At 43.8% G+C, this 11,984-nt stretch overlaps 1 protein-coding gene across 1 annotated transcript in view; it reads left to right on the top strand.

Annotated features, from left to right (window-relative positions):
- Positions 1-2,230: 2,230 nt before the first annotated feature.
- The window catches only part of Iars2 (isoleucyl-tRNA synthetase 2, mitochondrial), a 38,869-nt gene continuing 29,115 nt past the window's right edge, over positions 2,231-11,984 (top strand). Inside the window, exons 1-8 of the mRNA XM_041635496.1 lie at positions 2,231-2,590; positions 3,678-3,800; positions 6,253-6,412; positions 9,221-9,369; positions 9,849-9,898; positions 9,984-10,093; positions 10,175-10,265; positions 10,552-10,667. Coding sequence (XP_041491430.1) covers positions 2,336-2,590; positions 3,678-3,800; positions 6,253-6,412; positions 9,221-9,369; positions 9,849-9,898; positions 9,984-10,093; positions 10,175-10,265; positions 10,552-10,667 — 1,054 coding nt within the window. The 5' untranslated portion in view covers positions 2,231-2,335. The remainder of the gene's footprint in view (positions 2,591-3,677; positions 3,801-6,252; positions 6,413-9,220; positions 9,370-9,848; positions 9,899-9,983; positions 10,094-10,174; positions 10,266-10,551; positions 10,668-11,984) is intronic.

The raw sequence follows: 11,984 nt of genomic DNA, 5'->3' as shown, positions 1-11,984 counted from the left end.
GGCTGGCCTCGAACTCATGGCAATCCTACCTCAGCTTTTCACATACTGGGATAACAGGCATAAACAAACCATAACACACCCCTATTTTCACCGGCGAGAAATGTCAACATATACCATTTCCATATAGCTGTGGTTGGAAAAGACTTGAACTTTATTTCATTTACTCTGTGAATTTAGACATGCCTTTTTGTGTGTGGTTTATGAACACTTGTAATTTATTTCAAGGCATTCTGGAGGCTGGGAGGTCCAAGGTCATGCAAGGTCATGCTGAGTCACCGTCTGACAGGGGTCTATCTTCTGGTCATAGATGGTACATTCTCCTTGTCATAGGAAGAAGGGGAGAGGCAACTCTCTGGGACCTTCACTCCTGAGGACTGCCCCCCGATCTAACCACTCTTGAGAGACCCCCCACCTCTAAATACCACCACTGTGGCTTAGAATCTTAACATAAACCTTGGAGAAACACAAATATGTGAATTTTGGCAGGGCCCATCCGTAGTTATTTTCATTTTAGTCATTCATAAGTGTTATTGTTCTCACAGTTAAAATAAGGACATGAAAAATAATAAAACAAAACATAAAGCCCTCAGGTGCCGGAGTACAATGGGATATTAGTTACTTACTTCCTTGCTGGGACCAAGAATCTGACAAGGAACACTTTAGGGGGAGGAAGGGCTATTTTGGCCCATGGTTTGAGACAGAGTTCATCATTGCAGGGAAGACATGGCGTTAGGTGTTTCCATGGCAGCGAGAGCATATGGCAGCTGCTTCCTCACAGACATGCCTTTTGTGTGTGGCAAAAGTATCCACAATATACATCCTTTAAAACCATACACTGAGGCATTTGCGTTCAAGGTCAGCCTGGTCTACAAAGCAAGTTCCAGGACAGCCAGAGCTGTTACACAGAGATGCCCTGTCTCGAAAAGCAAAAACAACAAAAAACCCCTCATACATTGTTTTTTCTAACACATTGTAATTGTATAATAACCGCCATAAGTAAGCACAAATAAAATCTATCTCATGCATATAGTTCAGTCAGCAAAATGCAGGGTCCACAGGCGCACTCTGCACTGTATCTTCTCCTAGGGTTTCCCAGGAAACAGCAGAGTTGAATGAATGCAGCAAGTTGTTCTGTAAAGAGGTGTGTGTGTGTGTGGTGTCAGGGGTAGGGGGTCCGAGCGTATGCATTTTCCCCCTGCAGTGAGATGACTGCCATCAGTAAGGCTCCCAGATGGGAAAGCACCGTTCAGAGATGAAGTGCATCCCAAGGCGGTGCAAACACAAGGACTCACAAACCACTTAAATGTCCAGCTGGAGAAGCCTGGCCTCCCCAGAGCCTGCTGGTCAGTGAGACTAACCATATGGATGAATTCTGGCTTTGATTGAAAGACCCTAACTCCGTGAGTACAGTGGAAGAGATATGGAAGATGACTCCCAACCGCAAACACACCCACATGTGAACCCACACATGCAAACATACACACACACACGTACCACACATACACATGGAAAAAGGAAAAGGCATCACACGTGGAACACTACATCCGGCAGTCTACTTTCCCACTCTCCCAACACTTGCTAGCAAACTTCTTTATGTTTGTTCTATGAGATGAATGTGTCCTCTCGGCTCCCAAAACTGAGCATCTTTTTTTACATTCGTTGACTTTTTTTGTTTGTTAATGCTTACCTTTTGCCTTTTTTCTACTTTATCTTGACTTATACCAACTTTTATACTTTTTTTTTTTTTAGTTTTTCGAGACAGGGTTTCTCTGTAGCTTTGGAGCCTGTCCTGGAACTAGCTCTTGTAGACCAGGCTGGCCTCGAACTCACAGAGATCCGCCTGCCTCTGCCTCCCGAGTGCTGGGATTAAAGGCGTGCGCCACCACCGCCCGGCTTTTTATACTTTTATTTTTTAAGTGTAGTAAAGGAATGGCAAAATAACAGCCGTGTACTTGTGTAGCCCTGGCTGTCCTCGAACTCGTAGATCCGCCTAACCTCTGCTTCCCGAATGCTGGGATTTTATGCCTGCGCCACCACTGCCCGGCTTTAGTTGCGCTACTAGTTATGTTTACGACGCTGGACAAGTTGCTTAACTAAAGTCTCTGACCAGGGAGAGCTAACTGACCGCGGCCCACTCCTTCTCCACCCTTGCTTGACCTGGGGGAGGACCAGGAGCGGCGCCGACCTCCAACCCGGAAGGCCCCGCCCCTACCCCGCCTCTTCCGCCTCGCGCGCGTGCGCAGTCCCACGCGGTTGAGTTCTCCGGGGGTCCCAGCTTTTAGATCCCGGGCTGCTGCCGTGCGCCCCGCGCAGAGGCGTCCTCCTCTCGCCCACCATGCGTTGGGGGCTGTGCCCTCACGGGCCCGGGGCGGCGGCGCTGGCCGCTGCCGGCAGCTTCTGGAGGCCGGCCCGCTTTCCCGACCGCCTGGGGTATCGGAGGCTGGTGGTGCGGTCGGTGGCAGGGGCGGATAGCCCTCAGAGCAGCCCGAACAGCGGCAGATACCGCGACACGGTGCTGCTGCCGCAGACCGCCTTCCCCATGAAGCTGCTGGGCCGCCAGCTGCCCGACATGGAGCTGGAGATCCAGCAGGTACCAGGCGCGGCCACCCGGGCAGGGCGGGGTGCTGGGCCAGCTCTGCGGAACCCTCCGGGCTGCTGGGATTCCCACGCGGGCCCCCTAAGCAGACCCCAGTGCCAGGCAGCGCGCGTTCCGACTTTGGCACCAAGCGAGTCAGCTTTGCACATTCTCCAGTCATTTTTCAGAAAGTAACCAGCGTGTAAATAAAAATTCAGGTCTGGGCTGGAGAGATGGTTCAGCGCTTAAGAGCGCTTGCTGCTCTTGCTGAGGATCATAGTTCGGTTCCCAGCCCACAAGTCTGGCAGTTCACAACCACCTGTTGACTCCAGCTCCAGGAGAGCCAGTGCCTTTGACCTCTGCCGGCATCTGCGCTCAACATGCATGACACAGAAATAATTAAAAATAAACCTACGTCTTGAAAAAAATAATTCAAGTGTTAGCAAAGAAGGGAAGTTGAAGCCCACCTCAGTAACATGTTTAGGCCTTTCGCTGGAATTATGCCTCCTTTGCAGGACAAAATAGTAGTCATTCTCTGAGTCCCTTTTGTAGACTGTGTTATGTCATATATCATAGTGTGTGTATATACACACATACGTACACCTATGTATCTCCTATATATATGTGTATATATATCTCCAATATCATACTCAATTTTCTCATTGAGACTCAAATGTTAGTGTCTATAACATTACAGTCTTTAAGATATCCCTGTTAACCAGGAATACTACTTAAGTGGATAGAGTTTGCCTGAATATTCTTTGAATTTAGGGAAGTATTGAGGCCAAAGAATAGCAAGGATAAGTTACCAGTTTTATTTTGGGTGGTGGTAGTGGGGGATGGTGATGGACAGGTCTCAGGGCTGGATTGAGGCAATGGATGCTGAGAGACTTGCCAAGAATTTAGAGCCCTTCTGTCATCTAAAATCTGAAGGATTATTGGGGGCGGGAAGACTACTGAAAATGTTCAATACTGGTTCCCTCCAGAAATGTTTCCAGTTACATTTCTGAGTGGGTTGGAATGGATCAATATTATCTGAGGATCGATAAGACTCCATAGCATGGATTTATGTGATATGTAAACATATATTTTTTTAAAACAGAAGTGTGGATTTTCAGAGCTTTATTCCTGGCAAAGAGAAAGAAAAGTAAAGACGGAATTTTGTCTTCATGATGGACCTCCTTATGCAAATGGTGACCCTCATGTTGGGCATGCCTTAAACAAGGTAATTATAATTCAAGTTATAAAACTTGCCAGTAGGGGCTGGAGAGATGGCTCAGAGGCTAAGAGCACCGGCTGCTCTTCCAGAGGTCCTGAGTTCAATTCCCAGGAACCACATGGTGGCTCACCGCCATTATAATGAGTGCTCTCTTTCTCTGTCCTGCAGGCATACATGCAGACAGAGCACTGTATACATAATAAATAAATAAATATTTTTTAAAAAAGAACTTGAAAGTAACTATTCTGCAAAAGAGCGTATTCTACTTGTGTGATAGTTATGTAAAGTTGCATTGGCCTATGCAAATAACTGAATTACTAATAATGAATAAATGAATTATTAATGAGCTTGTTTATTTGTTGTGGTGCTGGAGATGAAACTCAGGGCCTTGTTTGTGCTAGGTAAGTACTCTACCAGGGAGTTGCATCCCGATGTATTTTGTGTGTTTCCTTTCAGCTTTTTGTTATATTACACTTAAATTTCTGACAGATGAACTATATTCATGCTGTATCTTGTCCACTGACACTGTTTCAACTATGTTCCTTTTTTTTTTTTGAGAAAAAAATCTCTCGAGTAGCATGAGCTGTCCTCAGACTCATGATCCTTCTCTGCCTCAGAATATTGCCATTACATATGTGCACCACTATGCCCAGTAGTCCACAGATTTGATAAGCTCATTGTACTTAAAATTATGCCTACTTGTATTTTAAAATATATTGACTTATTTGCGTGTGGGAGGGTAGATGTACCACAGTCTGTACATGGAAGACAGAACAGCTTGAGGGAATTCTTCCCTTCCACCATGGAGCCAGAAAGACAGGAGTCAGTGTCGTGTGGCTCAGGAGTACAGGACTGGTTCCAAGAATGCAAAACTGCCTCCTCCCTGCCTGCCTGGAGCTCTGTCAGCAGCATGGGGAATCATGGGGATTTGGTCTTGTTCCTCAGGGAGTGTGGGCTCGCCTCCTTTCCCCAGTCTCATGTGCATTTCCTCGGTGACAAAAATGACTTACATTCTCTGTTGTGAACTCTCAACTCGTACCAACTAAAGTACAACCGCCCAGCTCCAAAATTATTTTCTAGCCCTTTAACCTGACTTTTGCCTTCTAGTGAGTGGACATAAAGATATAATTTCATTTTCCACTGGAAAATGGGACTTGTCTTCTTTGTTTACTGCTGTCTCCTCGGTACCTGAAACAATTTTTGGCTCAGAGAAAGAATACTGAGATAGGAAAATGAAAGACGCGGTCCTAGGTACTTTTCTATTGCCGTGACAAAACGCCATGGCGAGAACAACTGTAAAAGAGAGTTTATTGGGGCTTCCAGTCTCAGAGGGTGAGTCCATGACCACATGACCATCATGCTGGGGAGTGTGGGACCTCTCTCTCTCTTCTCTCTCTCTCTCTCTCACACGCGCGCGCACACACACACACACACACACACACTCTCTCTCTTATCCGAACTGGGATTGAACTCCTGGGCTGTATGCATGCTAGAGAAGTACTCTAGTGCTGAGCCACCTGCTGCGTCCTTATTTTCTTGTTTTGAGACAAGGTCTCACACATTTGTGTAGGCTAGCCTTGTTGACACTCTAGCTCAGGCAGGCCATGAACTTGGGGTCCTCCTGCTTTAGCCTGTGGCCTTTGTAGAAGCTGTGATTGGTTACAGACCTGTGCTCTCTGGCCTGGCTGGTAGCACATTTTAAAGACCCTGCCTGCTCGTATTTAAGATGAGCTAAGAGGGGTGACTCAGACGCTGATGAGGCCTGCAGTTTAGTGAGGGCCTTTAGCACCAAGCAGTTGAATGTGATATCCCATCTACTGGGTGCAGTATCAGTTCTGCAGGAGTCTGTGCTTCTCAGCAAGTGTGAGCAACATGGATTGCATTGTCTGTGTTAATATTTCCACAAGCAAAATAAAAATTTCTAACTGACTTAATTATATTCTGGAGTTTAGAAGGTCAGAAGTATTTCTTTCTTTTTTTTTTTAATTTAATTTATTTATTTATTTATTTTGGTTTTTCGAGACAGGGTTTCTCTGTATTCTTAGAGCCTGTCCTGGAACTAGCCCTTGTAGACCAGGCTGGCCTCGAACTCAGAGAGATCCACCTGCCTCTACCTCCCAAGTGCTGGGATTAAAGGTTTGCGCCACCACCGCCTGGCCAGAAGTATTTCTTTAAACAGTAGAATGGGCTGACACCCTTCTCTCAACTTGACAGATAATGAAATTTGGTACATGATGGGTTTTCATGTGTAATTCTGTTGTTTGATTTTTCCCCTTGATATTATTAGTATTGTGGAATTCAAGTCTTTGTTATTTCTGTTTAAATATTGCACATCTATTAGTTATTTTATAGAAATGCTTTAAATCAGACTTTATGCTTTCAAATGGTATTTTTTTTAAAAGAATCTGATTATGAGCGGTATGTGTTCTGGATGGTGATTACACTTTCATCCCTGCAGATTTTGAAAGACATTGCCAACCGTTACCATATGATGAGAGGCTCCAAAGTGCATTTTGTGCCTGGCTGGGATTGCCATGGGTTGCCCATTGAGACAAAAGTGTTATCAGAGCTTGGTGTAAATGCTCAGACTCTTCCAGCCATGGAAATCAGAAAGAAAGGTAAACTCCATTTTCATTTTAAACTGATACTATGATTGCTCAGCCTCTTATAAAACCAGGGCTCTGCTTGTATGCTTGTAGCAGGTCTTTCTTGTCAGACTTTCTGTGGACTACCATCCAAATAATGATAGTGAGACATTATTTTTTTTTTTTTTTTTTTTTTTTTGGTTTTTCGAGACAGGGTTTCTCTGTGGTTTTGGAGCCTGTCCTGGAACTAGCTCTTGTAGACCAGGCTGGTCTTGAACTCACAGAGATCTGCCTGCCTCTGCCTCCCAAGTGCTGGGATTAAAGGCGTGTGCCACCACCGCCCGGCTGAGACTTCTTATTAATTATGAAAGCTTTGCCTTTAGCTTAGGCTTGTCCCCAAATACCTCTTATAACTTAAATTAACCTGTTTCTATTAATATACATTCTGCCACATGGCTCTTTACCTCTCCTCCATTCTGTATGTCTGACTTCTTCCATGTCTTCCTGGCAACTCCTGCACACCTAGATTCTAACCCTGAGTTCTCTCTGTCCCCAGAAGTCCCACCTATTCTCTCCTGTCTGGTTATTGGCCCTTCGGCTCTTCATTAAGCCAATCAGAAGGCTCCTTGGCACAGTATACAAAAAGTTTATCCACAGCATCTGCCAAAGGAACCTCGCTCTGTTTTGGTTGCAGTGAGACCTGTAGAGTGCTTACTGCTTCGCATCAGACACAGTGTGGGGTTTGTTTTATGGAGACAAGGACCTTTGTGTTTACCCCATTTACCTCACACTCTTAGTTCCATCCTTGGGCCTTTCTTTCTTTCTTTCTTTCTTTTTTTTTTTTGTAATTGACTTTGTAAGAATTTCTCTCTGGAAGTTGAAGGAACAATTTGGAGTGTGTTTTTTTTGCAACTGTGTTTTCAGTTTAGTGTTTGTTTTTTTTTTTTTTTTTTAAAGATTTATTTATTTATTATTATTATGTGTACAGTATTCTCAGTATTCTGTCTGCATGTATGCCTGCGGCCAGAAGAGGGCGCCAGATATCATTACAGATGGTTGTGAGCCACCATGTGGTTGCTGGGAATCGAACTCAGGACCTTTGGAAGAGCAGGCAGTGCTCTTAACCGCTGAGCCATCTCTCCAGCCCCTAGTGTTTGTTTTTTATCGAGTTGCTGTTTTTACTCTTGTTGGGTGGCACTTGTTGGTTAAAATTAGGAACAAAACAAAAGTCCTAAAATACATGGATTTAAAATTTTGGAGTTGTAGTGCAAGCCTGTAAACTCAGCATGCAAGGCTCTTAGGCAGTAGGATCGTGAATTTGAAGTCAGCATGGACTTAAAACGAAAACCAAACAAACACTCAGAACAACTACCAAGACCCCTTTGAGTTAAATTAGTCCCTTGTTTGATTCTTTCTTTCGGTAGGTATGGCCAGAGGAGCTTTCTTTTCCTTGTTTATCAGACTGCTGTATCAGCTATAAAGGTATCAGACATATGAAGGTTCTTTACTTCCTTCTGGAACACATTCACATGGCCTTAGAATTAATATTCTGAATAATTTTGGAAGTTGATTATGAATGAGTATTATTCTCTGGCCACTTCTTAAATTAAGACATAATGAGGAGGACTAGTGAGATGGCTCAGCAGGAAAAGGCACTTGCAAATGACTGACCCCTGTGTTTGGTCCCCAGATCCCATGGTGAAAACCCAACCAGAAAGTGGCCTATGCCCATGCATGCACGTGCACACACACACATACAGTATAATACTACTACTATTTGTAGACAGAAGTTTCTGTTCCACCCAGTCCCACAGCCATTCAGTCTCAAAGAATCACACAAAGGCTTATATTAATTATAAACTGTTTGGCCTGTTAGCTCAGGCTCATTATTAACTAACTCTTACAATTTAAATTAACCCATAATTCTTAACTTTATTTGGCCACGTGACTTGGTACCTTTTATCAGTGAGGTATTCTCATCTTGCTTCCTCTGTGTCTGGCTGGTGACTGCAGATTGAGCCTTTCTTCTTCCCAGAATTCTCCTAGTCTGGTTGCCCTGCCTATACTTCCTGTGTGGCTACTGGCCAATCAGCATTTTATTAAACCAATATAAGGGACAAATCTTTATGGAGTACAAAAGCATCCCACAGCAACTATTAGTATATATTATAAGGAATAATGTGTAATATTTTTCCAGTTTTTATTTATTTATTTGGTTGGTTGGTTTTTGAGACAGGGTTTCTCTGTGTGACAACCCTGGCTGTCCTGGAACTCAATTTGTAGACTGGGCTGACCTCAAACTCACAGAGATCCACCTGCCTCTATCTCCAGAGTGCTGAAATTAAAGGCATGAGCTACCACTGCCCAGCAAAATTTGAGTTAATTAAACAAAGAATTGTCCTATGTTTAAATGCTTTCAAATAATCTTTCTGCTAAGAATTTTCCGAGGACTGGGTATGTAGCTCAGTAGGAAGAGTGCGTGTCTGCCATGCATGAGGCCCTATGATCGATGACCAGCACTGCAGGTACTGGAAGTGATAGCATATTCCTGTCCTCCCGGCTTTAGAGCATCAGAAATTGCTGCAGAGTGAGTTGGAGGCCAGCCTGGGTAAACAAGAGTTCTTCTGTTTAACCATGCATAAAACCTTCTTTGAGAGAAGCATGTAATAAACCATGTTTAAGAATATAAAAAGTCAGCCTGGTGACTATATCATAATCCTATCACTTAGTTTGAGGCAGGGGGATTGCTGTGAGTTTGAGGTCACTCTGGGCTAAATAGTGAGTGTAGGCCAGACTGGGTTTCTCACAGGCTTTCTCTTTCTCCTGCCTTGTCTTTTCTAGCTAGATCATTTGCTAAAGCCGCAATTGAAAAGCAGAAATCGGCGTTTGCTCGTTGGGGGGTGATGGCAGATTGGAATAACTGCTACTATACATTTGATGGAAAATATGAAGCCAAGCAGCTGAGAACATTTTACCAAATGTATGATAAGGTAACCAAGTAATTTTTTCCTTCCCAGTGTACTAAAGTATGTGTCACCACAGTTTCAGCCTCAGTATCGTCTAGTTAGTGTCCTTGCTGTGAGGAAACTCGGTGAGCAGAGACACCTTGAGGAGGAAAGGGTTTATTTGGCTTACTTGTCTCTGCCACAGTCCATTGAGGGAATCTAAGGCAGGAACCTGGTGGCAGGAACTGAAGCAGAGGCCATGGGGGAGTGCTGCTTACTGTCTGGTTCCCTGAGGCTTGCTCTGCTTTTTTATTATACACCCTAGGACTGCCTGCTCTGGAGTGGTGCTCTCCACAGTGGACTGGGCCCCTCTGCATCAACTGTTAATCAAGAAAGTGCTTTATAGACTTACCTACAGGCTACTCTGGAGGAGGCATTTTCTCAGTTAATGTTCCCTTTTTCCAGATTTGTGTCAAGTTGACAGAAACCAACCCGCAAAAATATCTGATCTTTGTCTTTTCTAGGGCTTGGTTTATCGCTCTTACAAGCCAGTATTTTGGTCTCCCTCATCAAGGTATGTATGTATTCTTCGGTAATTTAAAGGCTGGAACCACATGTGAAACTTACGCATGTTTATGTATGATCCTTTAAAATCTTAGGACTGCGCTGGCTGAAGCAGAACTTGAGTACAATCCTGAGCATGTTAGCCGGTCGATATATGTAAGATTCCCTCTCTTGAAACCTCCTCCTAAGTTGGCATCTCTTACAGGTAGGTTTACCCAGAGCTCAAGTTTGTTAATGCTATGGAATTATTATGGCTGCTAACATATTTACAACTTGACTCCCACAGATGGCTCGTCCCCCGTTAGCTTTGTAATCTGGACCACCCAACCGTGGACAATTCCTGCCAATCAGGCTGTTTGCTATATGTCAGAAGCAAAGTAGGTAGTTGGTTATATCTTTTTATTTTACCCACAAATAAGATTCATATAAAATTTGTTTCACTCTCATGACCCCTTTAAAATCCAGTGCATTATCATTTAGTTCCTACACTCAAGAATAGATAATGCATTTGAGGACCTTTCACTTGTGGGAAAGTGAAGCAAACGTGAAGTCTGGAGTGTCTCGTGAACTGCTCTCCAACCTTGAAGCCTGCTTCTCTAACGTGATCTCATTTAATGGTAGCTGTCTTTCTTCATGGCTGATATCCTCTAACTTCATCTTCAGGTATGCTCTTGTCAAGTGTTCCACATCTGGGGACGTCTACATATTGGCTGAAGATAAAATATCACCTGTTGCTTCTACCTTGGAAACAACATTTGAAGTTATTTCAACATTTTCAGGTGAGGATTTATAGATGTCCAACTGTCAGTCATTAAAATTTTAGGTTGGTTGGCATTTCTTAGTTCCTTGGATATTCCCCACTGTGAATTGAAGCAGATATGCCATCTTTGTTTCTAGGGGAAGACATGAAGAGGTATATGTAGTTTGTATATTTGAGACACAGTCCCTCTGTCTCTTGAGTACTGTCAAAGACAGTACTTCTATCAGAAGAATTTTTTATGGGTAATAATTTGAGACTTCGATGCAGTGACTGATTTATATTACTGTGAGGGTCTGGGGTATTTAAAATAAATTGTGATCCTTAGAGATGATAATACCTTTTGAGTTTCTTGCTAAAATATAATCTTATAGTAAACATAATTTTAAAAATGGAATGATCACTTAGCTAAAGAATAAAACCCTCTTAAGTTCATCATTTAGGTGTAAGATAATTAGAAGGATGAACACACAACCTATCAGAATGCAAAGGGAGGTGTAAGAGGCAGGCAGGGGCTGGGGTTTTTAAGATATCTGGTCCTTGATGGTGTACTAGGTGAGCTAGAGGACCCAGTCTGTTCCCTTTTCTTGAGGGATTGCTCAGTAAGCCTGGAGCATGTTGTGTAAGCCTGGAGCTTGCTCTGGAAGCCTGGTGTGTGTTCTGGAAGCCTGGAGCATGTTCTGGAAGCCTGGAGCATGTTCTGGAAGCGTGTTCTGGAAGCCTGGAGTTTGGTCTGGAAGCCTGGAAGCGTGTTCTGGAAGCCTGGAGCTTGCTCTGGAAGCCTGGAGTTTGCTCTGGAAGCGCATTACCACTGGGTTATGGCCCAGCTCCTTTTTGCTTTCATTCTGAGACAGGGCCTCCTTAAGTTTTCTTGGACTCCGTTTGATTATGTGTTTGCTGTAGAAGAGAACAACAGATAAACTGGTAGAATTTGTATTTATTGTGAGGCAGTATGTGTAGCTGCTTATTCCAACAGTGGTGCTCTAAGCGGATGCTGTAATCATGTGCATTCTATAGATTTCTGGACATCATACTTCAGAGGGAGGCCAGTTTTGAGTGCATCCAGTCTTGTGCTCTGTTTCATCCTGTTAGAGACCTAAGTAGCTTAGAGGCAGAGCACTGGCCTAACATATTTCATTCCCAGAACAAGGAAATAAAGATGCTAGCTGAGTCTAGCGGTGCACATCTATTATCTTAGCAACTGAGAGGTGGAAGCAAGAGGATTAGGTATTTAAGGTCATTCCCAGCTACATGGTGAATCTGAGATCAGCCTGGGCTCTGATATCCTGCCTGACAGGGAAAAAAAAGATTTGATGAGGCTTGATCCCAGGACATCGTA

Source organism: Microtus oregoni, unplaced genomic scaffold, assembly GCF_018167655.1.
Source record: "Microtus oregoni isolate MIOR12 unplaced genomic scaffold, Mior012 000047F_ref0000412, whole genome shotgun sequence".
NCBI classification, from domain to species: Eukaryota; Metazoa; Chordata; class Mammalia; order Rodentia; family Cricetidae; genus Microtus; species Microtus oregoni.
Note: the sequence above shows the minus strand (reverse complement) of the source record. Positions and strands in the feature narration are given on the sequence as shown.